At 38.3% G+C, this 20,834-nt stretch overlaps 3 protein-coding genes across 4 annotated transcripts; 2 read left to right on the forward strand and 1 right to left on the reverse strand.

Moving 5' to 3' along the window:
- Positions 1 to 2,310: 2,310 nt before the first annotated feature.
- On the forward strand, positions 2,311 to 3,234 carry LOC122305562 (glutaredoxin-C1). Its single transcript, XM_043118157.1, has one exon. The coding sequence runs from the start codon at positions 2,509 to 2,511 to the stop codon at positions 2,884 to 2,886; it is 378 nt and encodes a 125-aa protein (XP_042974091.1). The 5' UTR covers positions 2,311 to 2,508; the 3' UTR covers positions 2,887 to 3,234.
- A 3,235-nt stretch (positions 3,235 to 6,469) lies between these two features.
- Positions 6,470 to 11,695, forward strand: LOC122302257 (membrane-anchored ubiquitin-fold protein 4). Of its 2 annotated transcripts, XM_043113436.1 has the most exons (5): positions 6,470 to 6,557; positions 6,718 to 6,774; positions 7,108 to 7,316; positions 10,735 to 10,905; positions 11,368 to 11,695. In XM_043113436.1, exons 3-5 carry the CDS (start codon positions 7,187 to 7,189, stop codon positions 11,421 to 11,423), a joined length of 357 nt encoding a protein of 118 aa, XP_042969370.1. In that variant the 5' UTR covers positions 6,470 to 6,557; positions 6,718 to 6,774; positions 7,108 to 7,186; the 3' UTR covers positions 11,424 to 11,695. The 2 variants fall into 2 exon arrangements, with proteins under 2 accessions (XP_042969370.1, XP_042969369.1); XM_043113435.1 differs by lacking the exon at positions 6,470 to 6,557 and having other exon boundaries at positions 6,575 to 6,774.
- A 371-nt stretch (positions 11,696 to 12,066) lies between these two features.
- Positions 12,067 to 18,289, reverse strand: LOC122305757 (GRAS family protein RAM1-like). Its single transcript, XM_043118310.1, is given in 7 exon segments — positions 12,067 to 12,465; positions 12,798 to 13,079; positions 15,378 to 15,550; positions 15,815 to 16,314; positions 16,441 to 16,570; positions 17,056 to 17,241; positions 17,244 to 18,289. Coding segments are annotated over 7 exon segments (2,265 nt in total). The 5' UTR covers positions 18,037 to 18,289; the 3' UTR covers positions 12,067 to 12,264.
- Between the last annotated feature and the right edge of the window lie 2,545 nt (positions 18,290 to 20,834).

The following is a 20,834-nucleotide window of genomic DNA, read 5'->3' on the forward strand; positions in this document are numbered from 1 at the left end:
CCTAAATATATCCTAATGCCTTAACGTTAACGTTTACGTACGTCCCTGGCTGGCCTCTCTACTCATTAATACCACCTCAGCTCAGCAGTACCTGCATACTTCAATCTGCCTCAACATTTTCTAGTTAAAAAAAATTGAATCAAGTACTCTTCTCTCTCTGGGGCTTGTTTGGCTTCTTTAATTAGCATGCAACACCCGCTGAAAAAGATTAAACCATACGTACCATATTCTAATTTAGGGTCGTCCATGTATAATTAGGAACCTAGCTAGCTAGGGTACGTACGTAGATCAGAAGGAACCTGACAAGCAGGGACAAGCATGATCGAATAATATCGTTTTCTTTTTCTTCGCCTTCTTTCACATCCAATACCTATATACCCTTAGGCCTTAATTTCCTGTATATCCCCCTCCCCTCTTCCATCTGCAAAAAGCTAGCCATTTCAGGGGCGCCCCGTATACCAAAAGCAGTAATACTTATTACTAACTTCTTTTCCTGCGTAAGGAACATCAATATGTACGGACCTTTATTCAATTTTTAACCTTAGCTTATTGTCCCCTACTTTCTTCTGATCTCTCACAACCATATTCATATGTCTATGGAAAATTAAAATATTCTTGTATTCATTCTGTAAAGGCTCAAATTATTAAAACAGTTCTCTGTTACAAACTGGACATGCTGCATACATGTCTAAGCATGCACACCTGAGGCTGATTGGCGTGCTGTGAGTGTGAGCCATATATGGGAGCCAGGCATCATGTGCACATGCTATATATAATATTAATTGGACTTCAGAGTATAAGGAAAGTTATCAAATGATCAGAACCATTAAAACACTTAAGATGTTTTATTTTATAATTAAGAATTATGGTGAAACTTGAAAGAATACTGAATTCGTTTACTGACATTAATCCTGTGTATCAATGGGACGTTTCTGCCGCGCAGAAGAAATTTAGTGATGAGTTTCAGAGTGTTTAATTAGCAAATTGCAGGATAGATGAGATAAGATATGTGGTTTAATTTCTAGTATATCCATCTGTTTCTAGCTGCTATTTCTATCATGATCATCTATATGGAAAGTTGGCAATGCGTTTGAACTTTGATCTCACCCACAAAAAGTTTATTCCATCTTATATTCGGGTATTCAAACTCGAGCTAGCCAAAGCTTGGTCACAGACCCAACTTATATAGCATTTTTTTCCTGATCCCTATATATATATAATATAGCCTGGCGACCAGATTCCTATCTGTTGGTTATGTTCTTGTTCTCTTCTCTTTCTCCCTTTCCATAAAACCTCTAATCTCCTTCCCCCTAGCTAGCAAAATATTTATGATCCTTATGGTTAAAACTTAAGAGAACATATCCCTTGAGAATAATTGAAGATAATAATAAATGAACTTCAATTAAAATATGGAAAAAATTGATTAGTTTATTTGAATTAATGAACCTAAGTTCTTCTAAATTATTATTTATCTGAACCACGTGTATGTAAGCACTATTTACGAAAAAAAATACTCTATTTACGCCATAAATGAAACAATATTTGTTTCCTGTGCTAGGCCGCCCCCAACCTAAAGTACACGAGCAACTACGCAAATGCCAAATATCATCAGGAGCGTTCAGAATATTCGTCAGTCTCAACCGCTGGCCTACACGAAAGGCATGGATCGAACCACTCCCATCATGTTCGACTGATCGAAGTGAGAGACTTTTTCATATTTTAAAGTAAAATAGTAAAAATATAGAAAAAAATAAAGTGATTTATATATATAATGATAAATTTATAAATAAAATATAATAAATAACATCTAATTATTTAATATTATATAATAGAAATGGAGAAGAGAAGGCACATTTATTTTTATTAACTTAACGGGAGATTAATTTATAGTTAAAAGGTGAGGCTGAAGGGTCCAAAAGGAAGAGGCTGAAAATGCGCATGAAGGTCACGTCAAAAAAAGGAACAAAGGTTCGTGATGGCCACGTTCACTACTTTTTGATCGTGTAGGGCCGACAGCAAGGACGTAAACAGCCGTCTATTAACCAACCGCCCCCTTCTGAAAAAGCCTGTGATTCCTGTCTCTCCCTTAATTAATTTACTCAATTAGAGTAACACTATTCAGCTCTTGCAGTAAGATTACAAGCACCTACAGTCAATGTCTCTCTCTCTCTCTCTCTGTCTCTCTTCCCTGCATGGTCTGACGACTACCACAGACCTAACTTTTTTTATTTACAAGGCTAACCTTCAAGTGGATAATAATATTTAATTCAACCTGATCCTCACGCTCCATAACTTCTAACTCTGTTATTCTAAACTCGCGTCTATAAATACCGAGCCTTCCTAGCTTCCAACAATCGTCAGAACAAACATCTCAATCACTTGCTCATTCTCTTCGTTCCATCATTCGCATTGCTTGACGTTTGCTAGCTTGCAACTTCTCCAACATCCTAGCTTAGCTTTTTTTCCCTACCAATTACCAACCTTCTCATTCTCTTAGATAAGATTAAAATGCATTACCAGACCGAGTCGTGGGGTTCCTACATGCCAACAAGGAGTGCCAATATGGGTGATCCACTGGAGCGCATAGAGAGGTTGGCGTCAGAGAATGCGGTGGTCATCTTTAGCATGAGCACATGTTGCATGTGCCATGCCATAAAGAGGCTCTTCTGTGGAATGGGGGTGAACCCGACAGTGCACGAGCTGGACGAGGACCCCAGAGGCAAAGATATGGAGAGGGCTCTAATGAGACTCTTGGGAAACTCCTCGGCCGTCCCGGTGGTTTTCATCGGAGGGAAACTTGTTGGGGCAATGGACAGAGTCATGGCCTCCCATATCAACGGCTCTCTCGTGCCTCTTCTGAAAGAGGCGGGGGCTCTGTGGCTCTGATACGCACGTTCTATCTTTCTTTAATTTGAACATCTCAAAAAAAGAAGGAAAGGAAAAATATATATGGGTTTTGATTTACATAGCAGAAAGGAAGGCAGAGGAAGAGGAGTAGTAGTGTTTGTGATCAGTCTAGCTAGCTCCTCGTTTTTGGACACACACAAAGACCAATGTATTAGTTGATCCCACTTCGAGTTTGTATCTTTTTGTTTTCCTTTATTTTCTTTGATAGTTTGGGTTTGTTGGTTTGCTTTGTACTTTCACTAATTAATGCTCGTCGCAGAGAGAAATGTATGTCCTCCCTCCTCTGTACAGATTAAGGGAAAAGAAAAATGGTTCTATCTTTTCTAATTATCTTCTTCGTTATATAGTCTTCGATATTTTCTCTTGCTCGTGCGATTTCTTTTAGTTGCAATTTATTGAGAGGGATTGCGTTGTATTTGTACGTACCTTTAACATAATCTACTTTAACCTTCTTTTTTTCTTTTTTTTCATATTTAAAGTACTCTCTCTCTCTCTCTCTCTCTCTCTCTCTCTCTCGTTGCACACAAAAAAAGGTAAGCTAGAACGGTGTCGTGCCATCCCACAAGCTGTCGTAATTCCATCATGTCCAAGCTCAGGGATTGGCTGCGATTCTTCGACCATAAAGAATGAGGGTTGCTTATTAAAAAAAAAAAAAAAAGTTAACAACCCCCAGGGCAAAAAAGAAAAAGAAAAAAATGAAACATAAAACACAAAGCAAACTTTGTGGTGACAGGTACTTTCACGCTTTTTCCTTTTACCCGCAAATAATAGAACCTTTTTTTCTGTTAGCATATAGCTTTTACGAAATCTAACTGCTAGCTGCTACTGGTTTTGCGCCTGAAAACTCGCCACCGTAAAAAATGGGGTCTCCAATGAAGTGGAACCCACTCATTAGGACAGCTAGCCCCACATTTGTCATGGGACCCTCCAACTCCGATCCATGCAATATGATCATCTTTGCGGCCTGTCCGTGGCGATCTATGGCATTGGCGAGCTCTTGCCCTGCATGCAGGAATGGAATGGTCTTTGAAGTGAATTCTTCTTGCATGTTGCTTGCTAGCTGTGCGTGCACTACCTCCCACCACGTATCAAGGTAATATTTAAGACAGACTGAGGGGACCCACTTCTTAAATCCAAACTGCAACAATCATTTTATGTACATACTATTTCAATTTGACACGTTATAACTATTGGATAATTATTTATAGATAATTCTTTATAATCTAATTATATAAATAAATGTATCATATATTGTATATTGAGATGAAAGTGTCCATAAAATGAAAGTATAGTATATAGTATTATTTTTTTTATAAAGTGATGTAATATGATGTGATATGTTAAATTGTAAGACTATTTTTATTATAAAATAGATATAATGTATGATAAGAAATTATGTTAATTTATGAATTTATTTTTATAAAATCTTTTGTAAGTATAGCATTTTGGCAGACTATATATATATATATCCGGCCAATTTGGGATCGGTAGTATATTTCAAAAATCCCTCCCTTAAATATGAAAGTGTTAGAATAATTTGTTCCATTGTATTTTAACTAAACTAGGGTGCGACTTTCAGATTATGGACCTACTCGACCTTTTTTATTTTTTATTTTTATTTTAATACATCGGGAGATCGGGAAGATCGAATTCTAAGTTTTTCATTTTGGAAAAATGGGACTTGTGCCATCGGGCCAGCAGGCCTCGGCCACTCGAGCTTCTTAACATACACCCAACAACTTTTTTTCCCCGTTATTGGGCTGGCCATTAATTGTTGGTTATTACTAATCAGCTTTAAAGCTGAGAATATGAGAGGCAAATAGTTATAGATATTGTACCCTAAAGTCGAAAGAAAAATGTGACTACCACGAGGTTTGTAAGCTTTTCTCTGATTCCAACTCAATTTAATTAAAAGGAAGAGTACTCTTTGATACATATAAATCATGGGGACAATTCACCGGCTGCGGCAAATTTTTTTGCGCTGTTCATGTGAGCAGTAACAAACAGTGAAAAAAATTCCCTGCAGGTCGCGAATAGTCTGTTTTCTTGCCTGTTTCCTAACCACATTACTAAAAAGAATATTAGAAGGAGAATAGTACCTGTGATAAATGTGTCTGTGTGTACTTAATTATTTTGTGGATGCATCATGGATTCTTCAGACTCCATCTGATAGATATTAGGCTTACGGATCGAACCGTTTTAATTCCTTTGGTTGGGGGAAGAAATATTAGGGTAGCTTTTATTTGCAAGTAGCTAGCTGGGATGCAAGCGAAGCCGAAAATGCATGGTCAAAGTACGGGGCAGTGGCCCAAGTCATGCATCACGATTCACGCCCAACATATAGCCCAGCTTTATTTTAATTGTCAGGGTCCGCGTGCGTCCTCACCGACACGTTTGAATTTTCCACTTTTGGGTCAATTTGTCCGACAGGCCAGATATCTAACCTTAAAAACTACTCTCAACACGTTTAAATTCAAATCCGTGTGGATGATTGTTTAAAGACCGTAATTCACTGTTTCTGTTTTCTTGGAGTCAAACAAAATGTCAATGCTTGGTTGTAAACACGTTGCCGCCAATTTCCATTAATGACTCTGTTCACTTCAAAGCTTAACGTTACGGTTGGATATTAAGCTGAATTGACATGAATTAAATATCTTATAAATAGTTAATAATAAATTAAAATAATTGAATAAATTTTATGAAATTTATCTAATATAAATTTATATATATAAATATTAAGATGAGTTTAAATATATTTATAAAAAATTAAAAAATATTGCGAATATTACATATAAATAAATATTAAGTTAAAAAATAATATAAATTTTATGTGTAAAGAGGTTTTGAGTTAATTGATTTTAGTAATTTAGAAGTTATATATTTAAATGTTAGATTAGACTTAAATTTAAACTCAACTTAGATTAGTTGAAATCAGTCTATATTCCAAACGAGACCTTAAGGTTAGAAAAATAAATACACATAAAATAAACTTAGAATATATTTAAATAGTGAGTTGAGATGAGATGAATTGAAATGAAAGTTGAAAGTTGAATAAAATATTGTTAGAATATTATTTTTTAATAATAATATTATTTTGTAATTTGATAAATTAAATTATTTATTATATTTTATGAAAAATTTTATAAAAATTATAATAATAAAATGATATAAAATAAATTGAGCCTTAATTAATAATAACGATAATAGAATGTGTAAATTTAATTATGTCAACTCTAGAGCACAGCAATCTGCCGGTGAAGATAGCTTGCCACTAATCATGTCATTTTCTAATTCTAAATTCAAAACATCTCAAATTAGTTTCATGACAATACGATATTGTATTACTTTTATAATATCGATATTATTGATTCACTATTTTTTAAAAGAAAATTTAATATTAAATTTATTATACCTCAAATATTATTTATAATTCATCCCAATCTATTTTAAATTAATTAAAAAAAACAAAAAAACAAAAGGAAAAATGAGATAGAAAAGTAACATTCAAATTGAGTAATAGGAAATAAAGAAGAGGAGAGTTACCGTGTACTGACAGTGACAGTGACTACTGACTAGAAATTAGAGTTGTGTTCGGAATCCCACAATCTCCTCCCAGTCGACACTCGGCAAAACAAGGAGGCTTGAAAAAGGTAAAAATAAAAATCCCCCCGTCCGAAACAAGAATAAAAGCAAAGAACATTGGCCTAGTCGAATCCCACACAGTTTCAAAAGAAGCTCAAAGCGTCAAGATCGGGTCTAGGGTTTCCCTCTCTAGCTTCTGAATTAACTTTAACTCTTCCAATTTCGCAGATTTCTTTCATAAACCCAATCCAAAGCAAAGCTCGCGATTCTTTCGTCTCATTCCGGGTACTTTTTTCTCGTTTATTTCTATTTTTTATTTCGTATTTCTGCTTTTTTATCCAATAATCACTAGTTACTGTGTCGATGTCATATCCTCTCGGACTCTTATGGTTATCGGCTATTTAATCTGTTTGGCTGCCTAGAATATTTCACACGTGAAACGGAGGAAGTTTGGTACTGTTGTGTTCCGGATCCTTTTTTTAAAAAAATTTTTTAATATCGGTTTTAAATTTTACAGATGCATATTTGAAATTAGACTTCTCCTTTTCCTATTACTTTCCTGTATTTTCTGGGTAGCCAAACCAAGGAACTTACTCGTATGATATTTTTCGAGTGTAGGCGGGTAGTGACTCTTGTGTGGAAAGGGTGGTGGTGTGAATCGTTGTTGTTGAGGGATTGAATTGGTGGCAGAGCTCAAATGCCGGAGGAGGACCTGGTGGAGCTCAAGTTCCGAATCTATGATGGATCTGATATTGGTCCTTTCCGTTACTCACCAGCCTCGACCGTGGCAATGGTCAAGGAGAGAATTGTCACCGAGTGGCCAAAAGGTCAGAGAGTTAATACGTTATGTGCTGCATTTAGTTTCAACAGTTGCTTCCAGATATATCTTTTTAATCGTTGTTCATATATATTTCCAACATAGCAGTTTGGAGGATGAAAAGGTTCATTTGATAGGCATTTGTGTGTAGTACTTACATTTGGCTGATTGAAGTGGGTGGAAACACGGCTGTAGAAATATCCTGACATTTGTGTTTATGTGGGCAAGGTTTTGAGTTTTCTCCCTGGAAACCCTTATCTCTGGAGCTTGCCTTGTACCCCTGGCCGGTTCATTTTGACCAAAAACTAGCTGTCATTGTACTTATTACTCACAAGAATTTAAAGGTACATATATCTGATGTAATGTGTCTTCGATGTTATATGGAGAGAGTTTAAAAATAAACATTAGATTTTGTAGTGCTTTCATTGTGTCCAGCCAATTTTTGTGGTTATTAAGTTTCTTGATTGATCATCTGTCCTGAAAAGAATGAGAACACATTTTGAGCCACAAATAGGGGATAATGAATCCCATCCTGCCGTCATCCTATTGTTGTAAATGTGGTGTGATGCATGTTGTTTTATAGGTTGTTTCATGTATATGAATTCCGATATACCAATATCAAAAAACTTGAGTCCTAACATTTGGAATTAGCTTACGACCCTTTCTTTTTGTGATGGCAAAGTGGCTGGCAAGATATTGGGTTCCTTTCTAAGTTTTCCTTGTGGATTTTCCCTTATAGTGTTATGGAAGCTACATTCTTTCTTAGATCCATCCACATTCCCCCTATTCCTCTCTCCTCCATTCATTCCCACATGCCTTCAAGTAATCTTTATCACTTCACTGTGCTTTTTCTTGGTAGAAATTTGAAAATGTATACAACCTTGATAGATAGTTACCATAGAGCAGTATGATAACAGAGGTTTTCAGAACAGTACAAGAAAATTCAGAAGAAATAAAAGAGCATATGATTTTGATAACTGTTAGGAATGAATGTATGTGCATGCTGGATGGGAACTTCAAAATGAATATTGCTCTTCCATTCGGCTGAGTTGGTGGACCTACATAGCTTGTGAACCACATTAAGAGTTTGAGGGAACCACGATAAAGGTTGATGACTATGCTAGATTTAAAATAGTCATATATGTGGTTGTCAGGTTGGAAATTGAGGCAAAGTCATATTATACTCTGGCCTTGTGGATGCCTGGGTGAAAGTTAATGTGGTAAAACCCACAACTGGGTTGTATATTTTTTTTTATATATGTGCATTGGCTCAGGATCTTCGATTTCTGATTTGTATTAGATGCCAACATGAAATTTAGAAAAATTGCATATTTTAGTCAGATAGACAGCATCTGCAAGTATTGAGTCATCTTGCTGTTACCTCTAAACTCATCATTTGAATCCATTAACTGTGCAATCTTTGTCCTCTCTCTGTGTGTTGTTTACCATTTATAGGATATGCATGCATTATGCCTTACTGGATATGACATTCCTTTTGTGGTCCTTAAACCGTGCAGCTGATCTCCTATTTAATCGTGTTGAGGTTTTTTCGTTTTTGTCTTTGGGGGTGGTTGGAGCTCAAAGGCTCAAGTGGCAGATTATTATTATTAGTCTTTTTTGGCTTGAGTTGGGCTAGTGCGCAGGGATTCAGTAAACAAATTACAAGGAGAAAATCGAGAATTGGAAGATTATGTGGTAGATTTTCTCACAAGAGTCCTTTCCTTGAGGATTCATGTGGGCAAAATATTTAAGCAGTTGCTTAGTTGCTTCAAGTAGGATGAATTTTTCTTTTATGAGTGCTTTAAGTAGGATGACTTCATTTGTTGTTTCCTCACATAATTTGGATCAAGGCACTGTTTAATTGTATACCCTTGCCTCGTGGACCTGCTCCTCTTTTCTAGCATAGTCGATTAAAACTAATAGAAAAAATTTGGTGCCTCAGAAGTTAAAATTGCAAATGAAGTTAGGGCACTTACCGTATGGTAAACCTTCTAATTTGGCAATCCCTATTGGTTATTAATATCATGTTTTTATGATGAGTAGCTATTAATATTGTGTCATCCGTTTTAGTTGTCAAAGTTGATACGGATTTGCAGCTGGAATTGATATGTAGTATTCTACTCATTACATAAAGATGGGAATATATAGGATCGGTATGAGGTGTTTTATCTAATTGATTTTCCAAGGATTTGAAACTTCAGTTTCAAGTTTGATGGTGTAAGTTTTGGCTTAAGACACTTCAAGGGTTTAAGCGCTAAATGTGTCATGTCTTGTTGAGGAAAATTGTTAAGGTTTGGCTTAAGCCGTGTTACTATACTGTTGGAATTCTGAGGTACCTCCTATCCATTGCTTACTTCTTATGCATCTTGCTACTGTGGATGTGAATAAAGTTGTAGCCATAACTTCCTTTTGGATTGAAATAATGAATTTTAAGAATCTATATGGTTTCAAATGGGTGATATATCCTCACAACGAATAATTTGAGAAAACGAAGGGTGATTATCGTATATTGGTGTTGTATGTGTAGAAAGGGGGGTGAATTTGTGGATCATCTTCTACTTCACTGTGGGGTGCTTGAGGGTTATGGAACGAGGGTTTTTGTTGACTAGATTTGGGTTGGGTTATTATGCTGGAGACAGTAGTGGCGGTCCTAGCTAGCTGGTCAGATCTAAGAGGCAACAACCAGATTTAGGTTTTATGGAAGATGATTCCAATTTGCATTATGTGGTGTGTGTGGCAGGAGCGTAATGAACAGATGTTCGAGGACAAAGAGAGATCGATGGAGGAGCTGAAAGCTTTCTTTTTTAGAACTCTTTGTACTTGGGCCATTGCCGTTAATTTTAATGGCCAAGATTTCCATGATTTCCTTGTTTCTATTGCTCCTTTGTAGCTAGGACATTCTTTGTACTGAACGTGGATTTTGCCTATTCTTTTATTAATATACTTCTTACTTATAAAAAAAAAAGGGTGACATTTTAAGAAACAAAGACTAGCATAACAGTTGACAAGGTGACATGAGTCGATCACTTATAATTTTTTTACACTGACTTTTACAAATCACATATTCTAGTTGTTTCTGTATGGTTCAATTCTTTGCTGCTTCACTTGAATTCCTTCCCCATCTCCGAATTCTTTTCTAAACAAACTGTGCTGGTAATTTCTCCTGCCAGATTGACTTTATGGCTATTTGTACAATGCATGAATTTGCTTTGGTCTGCAGTTTATTAGAACATGATGTGGTCACTGGTTACCTTCTATGGACCTGTTTCTGCTTGTACTTTTTTAGCCATGCCTATCATATTGTCAAGAAAGGCAGGAATTAGGGCATTTTAGCAATACATGATAGTTTTGGTACAAACTTTATCTTTATTCTTCTTCTCCACTTTTTCCATTTTAACGTTGGACCTATATGTTCTGGTTTGTCTTAGATAAGAAAATTGTGCCCAAGGGAGCAAATGATGTAAAACTGATAAATGCGGGGAAAGTATTGGAAAACAGCAAGACTGTCGGCCAGTGTAGAGTACCTTTTGGAGAGCTTCCAAGAGGAGTTATCACCATGCATGCTGTTGTACAACCATGTCTAGCAAAAGCAAAAACAGGTAGTTTTCTTTATAGATGCATTTTCTATAAATTCATGTATTTCAAGCCGTTCTGCCGGGATTATTGTGTATGTTGAGTTTGGCCTGCAAATGATAAGTTTCACCTATAATGTATTTTTATTTGATTTCGTCATTGTGCTTTCCCGTCGGGGTATAAGTTGATTTTCCTTGTCCTTAATGCTGTGGAAGCAGTCAGTATCATGGATGCTCTTTTCCAATGGTTAAACTTTGGCGTTCGTAATCATACAATGCATTTTCATATTAACATGCTGGTGATATGCACAGGGTAAAAACTTTGAAGATCACGTGTGATTCATTTAATCACTATCTTTTTGCAATAAAATAAGTAATTTTTCCTTCCATTCAGAAGTGCACAAATTAAGAGTTGTGATAAGACATCAAAGTGCAGATTGTTTTTTCTATGTATCCCGCTTATGTTTGTCTGTCTGTCTGTCTGAACAGAAAAGAAGGTTGATGAGGCCCCGAGAAAAAGTATTTGTTCATGTTCCATATTGTAACTAGTACGAGAGTTCTTGTTCCAGCATTAAGCTTGCGAGGCTGCCTTGGGGTTCTTGGGACCTCCTAGGCCATGGAGCTGCTGGAAAGAGAGAATAATTTGTGAAACATGAGTCCCATCCCTCATTGTTACATGTTTATTGGTGGGCGTACCTGTGTAACAAAGCATGTCTGTGATTATGTATTTGCATTTTATAAAATGGGTGTTTGATGTATTTTGATAGCTGTGGTCTTACCTATTCTATAAATTATGAAAGCCTTGATTTGTTTCCAATCTTCTTATGTTGCCAAAGATGCTACTGTTTAACGAATTAAAGGCATACTCAGGTGGAATCTAAAAGCCCTTTTGGTCCTTGTCATGCATGCTCGACCCAAACTCTTATTGAGTCCGGAACGAAGAATGCAACCAGTGCTCTTTCAAGAAAAAAATAAAAAACTTGTAATTTAGATGAAAAATCCCCGTCGTAATTTACCGCCAATCCAATCCAATAGGGTAACGGTATCTTCTACGACGGGAATCACTTCGATGGAGCCTCCGTGCAATAAAATATTTTTAGCTCCATTATTCAACAGAAATATATCTATATATATATATATATATATATGTATAAATAAATTAATTAATATTGACCTAATCCCTAAGTCATTTTCTACGTACATATCCCTGGTACCCCGCCCCCCGGTTTTTTTCTTCGGCACATTTCTTATTTTCTTCCTTAATTTGGCTTGGCCGGTTACATGGATAAATATTAAAGAAACTGATCTTAAACACCAAATATTTTAACAATTAAAGCTTCAAAAGACATATGATGCATGCATGTACGTAGAAGCCGAAGATGATGATCAGCATCGCCATGCAGAAGCTGCATTAAGGGACCTATCTTGCCACCCCAAGAGCAAACAACCCATGTCCTCAGTCAGCCTATACCCATCACAAGAATACAAACCCAGCAATATCTTCGACTTTGTCACCGCGTTGGCACTCAGTGGCACTCCTTTGAACCCCTTCCCTTCCATTAGCTTCCTCCACTTCCGTACAGCTTTGATGTATATTGACAGAATCATATATTTCCAAAGTTGTAAATTGCACCAAATCAGGAATTACTTATTTCTAGGCATCTGATTGTTTCCTTATATGTAATTTCCATATTTCATTCCATTGTACATCTATATATCCTTGAACAGCACAATACAGAAATATATGGAGTAATACAATACGGAACCTTTCTTTCTTAACATGGTATCAGGCTAAAACACGGTCTACTATCGCCATGACCGAAGCATCCAACCCAACCCTCCCTTCCCCTTATCTCCTTCACCCCTCAGATTCCCCAAGCCTCACTCTTGTCAATGGCCTCTTAACCGGCGACAATTACCCCAAATGGCAAAAAGCCATGACCCGAGCCCTCAATGCCAAAAACAAACTTAGTTTTGTTGATGGCACTCTCAAACCCCCTGCTCCTAACACACCCGAATACACCCAATGGAACCAGACAAAGGATATGGTCCTTACCTGGATTCTCAATTCGATCAGTCCCTCTCTCGCCAATTCCCTCGAATACCATACGGACCCACGTGATGTTTGGGTTGATCTTTCCTCCCGTTTTTGCCATGGCAATAATGCCCGGATTTATCAACTCAAACGGACCCTTTCTTCTCTACACCAAACAACCAATTCCGTTCATGATTATTACAACCAAATCAAACAAGTTTGGGATGAACTCAGTCATCTTCAACAGAGCACTGACCTCAAAGCTCTCCAGCAGCAAGCCGATGATGAACGGGTGTTCCAGTTCCTTCTTGGTCTCAATGATTCTTTTGCCTCTCTTCGTACTCAAATATTAGCCATGGACCCTCTTCCACCCATCAGCAAAGTGTTTTCGATTCTGTTTCAGGAAGAGCAACAACGTTTGCTCAACATTCAGTCCCCATCATCGGAAACTCTGGCCTTGGCAGTCCGATCTGGTGGGCGTCCGAAACCTCCCTTCAAGTGCACGGCTTGTGGCAAAGAAGGCCATACCCGTGATCGGTGTTGGACTCTAGTGGGTTACCCTCCTGGTCGCAACCCGAGAAACAAGACCCAGCCCTCCATACTCGGTCAGCCCCCTTCCAGCATCAATCAGCTCGCCGTTGCTCCGTCGGCTTTGATTCCGGTACCTGGCTTGACCCCGGAGTTATACCAGAAGCTCCTCACCTTGCTCATGCCTTCCTCACCTCCGATCGAGTCCCCCTCAGTCAATTTTATTGGTAACATTTCTTCCCCTTCCCCTGTTTTTTCCTTCAATCGGCGCCTTCATTGGGTGGTAGACAGTGGCGCCAGCCACCATATCTGCCACCACAAGGAAGCTTTCACCGAGCTTCATCCTCTAGCCACTACTCACTCCATCCGACTTCCCACGGGTCAGGATGTTCCAGCCGAAGGTCTCGGCACTTGCATTCTTTCTCCATCCCTTACCTTAACTCATGTCTATTTTGTTCCTTTTTTAAATTTTAATTTATTATCTGTTTCCCAAGTTACCCTCCATAACTCTTGCATTATTACCTTTTCTTCTAATAAATGTTCATTTCAGGACCCACGGTCGAAGATGCCGATTGGAGCGGCTGAATTATGCCACGGGCTTTACGTGTATCGTCCCGACCTCCCCATGCTTTTTGCTGCTCAACCCACTGCTAATAAGACTCTATGGCATCAACGTCTAGGTCATCCCTCTAGTTTTATTATTCCTAATATTTTTTATTCCTCTTGTATTCTTTCTGATTGTGATGTTTGTGCTCGTTCTAAGCACACAAGACTACCCTTTCCAAATTTTGCTAATAAAAGTGTTTTTGCTTTTAATCGGATTTTTTGTGATATTTGGGGTGGATATCATACTTCTTCCTTATGTGGCGCCCATTATTTCCTTACTATAGTCGATGATTTTTCTCGTACTACTTGGCTATATTTGATGCGTTTTAAATCCGAAGCTTATACTCATTTAACGCATTTTTTTTCCCTAGTCAAAAATCAATTTAATACTACTGTTAAAATCATTCGAACTGATAATGGCCAATAATTTCTTTCTCATAAATTTCAATCATACCTTCATGATCATGGCATTATTCATGAACGTACCTGCGTTGAAACTCCGTAGCAAAATGGCGTTGCGGAGCGTAAACACCGGCACCTTCTTAATGTTGCCCGTAGTTTACGTTTTCAAGCACACTTACCTCTTCCTTTTTGGGGTGATTGTGTTCTTACCGCTGCCTATCTCATTAATCGGACCCCCAGTCGCACTCTTCACAATAAATCACCTTTTGAGATTCTTTTCAATAAACCACCTACCTATGATCATCTTCGTGTGTTTGGGTGTCTCTGTTATGCACAAACCCTTCGTGCTCACCGTGATAAATTCTCTCCTCGTGCTACAAAATGTATCTTTCTCGGCTACCCAAGCACCCATAAAGCCTACAAACTTTACAATATTGATACCCAGTCCATTTTCTATTCTCGTGACGTCACCTTCCATGAACAACAATTCCCTTTTAAGGATATTCTCGACACTTCCTCCTCTTCCATCATTCCTCTTCCCATCCTAGAACTCGTCCTCCCTTCTTCTCAAACACCTCTTAATCCTCCTCAACTTCTATCCTCTCCTCCTCTTCCTCCTCCACCCATCTCTCGTCCTCGTCGCCACACTACACGGCCTTCCTATCTCAATGATTATATTTGTCCCACGTTACATACAGAGCCCACGGCGTCTTCATCCGCTTCAACGGCTTCAGGTACTGCTCATCCTTTATCTGCTTTTCTTTCATACTCTCGTTTTTCTCCCTCACATGTTACCTACTTAAATGCTCTCACCACCTGTCTTGAACCATCATGTTATTCTGATGCTATTCGTCACTCACATTGGCGTGAGGCAATGTCAGCCGAGCTCCAGGCTCTACAAGCTAACTCCACTTGGACTCTTGAGCACCTTCCACTTGGTAAGAAACCTATTGGATGTAAATGGGTTTTCAAAACCAAACTCAAAGCTGATGGCTCCATTGAGCGGTACAAAGCCCGACTGGTTGCCAAGGGCTACACTCAAGTTGAAGGTCTTGACTATCATGAGACTTTTGCTCCGGTTGCCAAAATGACCACTGTCCGCTGCTTATTGGCAATTGCTGCTACAAAAAATTGGCTCATTCATCAGCTCGACGTTAACAATGTCTTTTTGCACGGTGATCTTGATGAAGAAGTTTATATGATCCCACCACCTGGTTCTTGTCCTCAGGGGGAGACCCGTGTTTGTCGACTCAGAAAGTCTCTATATGGTCTCAAACAAGCCTCCCGCAACTGGTTTTCCAAACTCACTACTGTGCTTATTGATGCAGGTTTTTGTCAATCTCAGGCTGATCATTCATTATTCACTCTTGTCACTTCTACTAGCATCACTATCGTTCTTGTATATGTTGATGACATCCTCGTTGCTGGTAATGCTCTTTCCCAAATTGAGTTTTTTAAGACTCTCCTCTCCACTCACTTCAAAACCAAGGATCTTGGCTCTCTCAAGTTTTTTCTTGGTCTCGAAGTTGCACGTTCTTCTGTCGGTATTTTTCTGAATCAGCGAAAATATGCCCTTGATATCCTTTCTGATAGTGGTCAACTTGGTGCTCGAACTGCCTCTTTCCCAATGGAACAACATTTGAAGCTTTCCAATGAAGATGGCTCTCTTCTTCCTGATCCTAGCATTTATCGTCGTCTGGTTGGTCGTCTCATTTACTTGACCATCACCCGACCCGATATTGTTTATGCTGTCAACATTCTCAGTCAGTTTATGCACGCTCCTCGTGTTCCTCATATGACTGCTGCTACACGTGTTCTTCGCTACCTCAAAGGAAGTCCCGGTCAAGGCATTTTTTTCTCTTCCTCTAGCACCACACAAGTTACAGCATATACTGATTCTGATTGGGCCAGCTGCCCCACCACACGTCGCTCCACCACCGGTTACTTCATACAGCTCGGTACTAGTCCGATCTCATGGCGTACAAAAAAACAGACCACCGTTGCTCGCTCTTCTGCTGAAGCCGAATATCGCGCCATGGCTGTCACCACCTGTGAGCTCACCTGGCTGAAGCAACTTCTCACTGATCTTGGCATCCCTCATTCCGAGCCTTTTCACCTTTACTGTGACAATCAGTCTGCTCTTCACATTACTCACAACCCAGTGTTCCATGAACGTACTAAACATATTGAGATTGATTGTCATATCATTCGCGATAAAATTCGCTCTGGTCTCCTCAAAGCTGTTCACACTCCGTCACATGAGCAACTTGCTGATGTCTTCACCAAAGCTTTAGGTCATGAACTTTTTCATCACTTCTTACGCAAGTTGGGCATTACGGATCTCCATGCGCCAACTTGAGGGGGAGTATTGACAGAATCATATATTTCCAAAGTTGTAAATTGCACCAAATCAGGAATTACTTATTTCTAGGCATCTGATTGTTTCCTTATATGTAATTTCCATATTTCATTCCATTGTACATCTATATATCCTTGAACAGCACAATACAGAAATATATGGAGTAATACAATACGGAACCTTCCTTTCTTAACAATGTACAGCACTTGCGTGCTACAAATTTCTTCTAAATAAATTTAAAGTCAACATCCATGCGTGCTACAAAATTCAAGAGGAAAAAACAAGTTTCTCTTCAGTAGATAAGACATATTGATCACCTGCTCAGTGTCAATCGGAAGAGGCACTATCAGGTTATTATGGTTAAGATTCTGTTGGTGTTGTTCCTGTGTTCGTGGTTGTGACTGCTTTTGCTGCAGTTGCTTCTCTTGCTGCGCTCATGTTGCAGCTGTTGTGATAATGGTGCACCCGCAATAGAGCCTATTTGATAAATATCCCTCTCTTGGGTCAGTTGAGAACCTCCAGGAGTCGATGTTTCATTCGCTGAACCGCAAAACCTGGAAGAATTGGCCATTGTCAAGCCGTCCACTGCGGGAACCACGGTTGGCATATCGAAACACCGAGACGAGCTTCCAATACCGGACAGTACCTTTGTCGTCGGGTACGATCCAAACTCCTCTCTTTGATAATCATCTAAAAAGTCCTCAATGGTTGACAGTGAAAGGGTGTCTGGTTTCGTATACTGATTCTTTGGCGAGTTAAAGACCCTCTGGAGTGGGCTTAGTCCCTTTCCTTTTTGGCTGCTGCTGAAAGGTCCCATCTGGGACGAGAAGCGAGGAGGAGAGTACCCTGAGAGACTCTGCACCTGCATTGCCTGAGCGTAGTAGTGGTTGTAATTGTAAGCTGAATTTTGTGGTGATGGCAAGTTCCTCACTGGGGATGAAATCGTAAAATCGCCATCCAACTGATCAGCGAAAAATGATTCCCAAAGAGAACTATCTGGCGATTGGACTTCAACATCTCCATCCAAGTCAAATTTGAGGGTTGGGAAGTTGAGGCTTGGTGGGGTTAGACTATTGTGTTCCAGATCCGAGTGTGGAGCTGTAGTAGTAGTAGTAGTTTTCTTAGATTCTGAAAATGATTCATGATCAGGAGAAGTTGGTTGGGGTGTGGTGCTTGAGTCTTCACTCTTGAGGCCGGAACCCATGCTTCCGCATAGGGAATTAATCATCTTTTCTCTCCCTCAAAGGGCAAACTCAATACTCAGAAGATCGACTATATATAAAATGAAAGTACTCTCGCTATAATATTCGCTCTTTTTGAAGCGGAGAAAGATGAAATTTATTTGAAGTATTGCTTTCTATTCAAGAGTTGGTATGGTACAGAGAATGAGCAGAACACTCTCCTTTTTTTTCTTCTTATTTGGTGGGGTTTGTCTTTTCTGTCCAGTTTTCTTCAGAAAAGGAGTAGATAAGAGACAAAACCCAAATGCAATCGCATGTGATTTGAGGTTTGTGATTAATCATCTCCTACATTCAGATTAGCTGTATGATAGAGTCATGGTTTTGTCGATTAGGGCTATAGTTTTGTTTTAACTCTACTTGGAATTTAGCTTTGGGAAATCACGTGCTTGTGGTACAAGACAAGTTGTGATCTGGGACCCTCTTTCCTTGGGCCGGCCCACTGAGAACAAGGCAGTCGGAATAAAGTTGGAATATTAATTGGAAGCTTTTCTTGTTGCTGAATAATAAATAAATATTATATATATATATATATATAACGATTAAAAAACTTTATGCAGCATGAGTCATTTACCTATGAAGTGCCTTACAATAGATCATTAATGGTACCTACCTTTCTTTTCTTGAGAAAACAATAACATATTATATATAGTTAAACGTAACTATCGATCGGTATTAATATATATATATATATATAGTTAATTGTGATCTCTTTTTCATCAAATTATAATGTCCCATTGATTTAACCCATACCATGCCTAATATATAATTATATTTATATATATATGATAAAATAATGTTATAGCTCCTTTTTATTGACATTTTATTGGTCAATATCGTACTCCTCGATATTCATTATATATATATATGTCTACTCATGACAAAAGTATGCAAATATGCATGCATGACCAGTTGCTTAGAAAACTAAAGGAATTAATATGCATATATATCATGACCAGTTAAGTATCCCGGCCGGGCAGCTAGCTGGGCATCTACATTATTATTATTATTCAAAAATATAATACAGTTCTACCGTATTACTTCATTAGATTAACCACTTGAATTACATGGAATCTTTTAGCTAATTAAAGAGTAGTAGCTAGTAGCAGTAGTGGTGGTGGTGGTGGGCCAATTGTTAATAATTAAATAGAATATAAGATGAAGTGATCATGATGAAGGAGGAAGGAGGTCAGAAGGCGATCGAGGGAAGAAGAAATGAAAGGGATCCAGAAATTAATAGGACAAAAAGGAGACATAGGCATAATCGTCAGATGTGGCGTCGGTGACGCCGCCTAGGCCTTGCCCCTTGGATTTGCCAAAGGCATGCAGTGCTTGTCCCCAACCCTTTTGCCTCTCTCAGGCGGCAGTTCTTTCCAAAACACACAGACTACAAGCAGCCTGCCCTCTCTCTTAATTTCTCTGTCTTATCTGATATCTTTCCTCTCTCTCATTTTCAAATTAAATAACGATGCAAAAACCCACCCATGCAGCTTGTATGTGTTTTATATATATATATTAATCACGAAGCTGCTCTTTCGTGCCACTACTGCGGGCATTCCCCAAGCATCAGACAACTCTTGTTTCATGACATGGCAACATTTCTATATATACTTGATCTATTTGCTCAAGAAGTTGACAATATATGATTCTTCTTCTAAAATATTTTGTTCCCTTCTTATATATATTTGTCAGCGCCTAGATCGATCAGTACCATTAACCACCTTGCTTTGGAATATCCATGTCCCACTCCCTTTCCGCCTTCTTCAACCGTGTAGAAAACCTCCGGCCTTAGCATGCATTTACCATGAAGGTTAGCTAGCTACATCTAATTACAATCATTCCATGGTTAATATATACAATTAATTGTTCATCAGTGGGCCAGTACTGACCCAATAATATTAATTTCACCTTCCATATATAAATTTTGCTATCCCGGCCGGAAACACCACATTTATTACTAATTGTTAGCAAAATTGGAGAACTTATAAAAAAAAAAAAAAATTGTTGTTTTATCTTTTTTTTTTTTGGTTTTTACCATATATTCTCTCGATCTGGTGCATGTAGTTCGGTACTAAATAGAGTTTTGCTATATACAAACATAGTCGCGTACTAATCTGTGTATCAATACTGATTTATTTATACTTAAAATTTAAATTAACACTGTTTTCAATAAAATTTAATTTTTAACCAATCATATCACATTAATACATAGATTAATACACAATTGAGCTTACAATTATATTTTTCCTACTAAATATTGGCTCATCGATATATCGATCAAATGCATGTATGCATGCTGCATAATGGTCTTTCCTCATCTCCCAAAAGGGCCTAATTTAAAGTAATGCTGCTCGCGGCCATTCATCAAACTATATATATAAATGACCCAAGATCTATACGTCACCCTAGCTAACTCATGATCAGCTTCCATTATAAATGAACCCCATCCAGATCTAGAATGGCCTGGCCTAGCTCCTCCTATAATTCTCTAGTGTTTGCATCCCCAAATACCTAAAAAAACGAAAAGGTTTCCAGTAGCAGGTGGTGCTTGATCTACTACTGTACGGCCGGCCCGCACCCAACACTGTATACTTTACGTCATTCTTTTCGTGGCTTCCAAGTGTTGAAACCCAAACCTTTTTGCCCTCATTAAGATATCTATATCCAACTCATGTACGTACCATAACTCCCTTCACAATTAACTACCATTTGTGATTTTCTTTCTGCTAATAAAATTCTACCTCCTTTTACTCTCTGCCTGCGGCCTCCCTTTACAATCAGACTACTC

This window comes from Carya illinoinensis, chromosome 3 (assembly GCF_018687715.1).
Source record: "Carya illinoinensis cultivar Pawnee chromosome 3, C.illinoinensisPawnee_v1, whole genome shotgun sequence".
Lineage (NCBI taxonomy): Eukaryota > Viridiplantae > Streptophyta > Magnoliopsida > Fagales > Juglandaceae > Carya > Carya illinoinensis.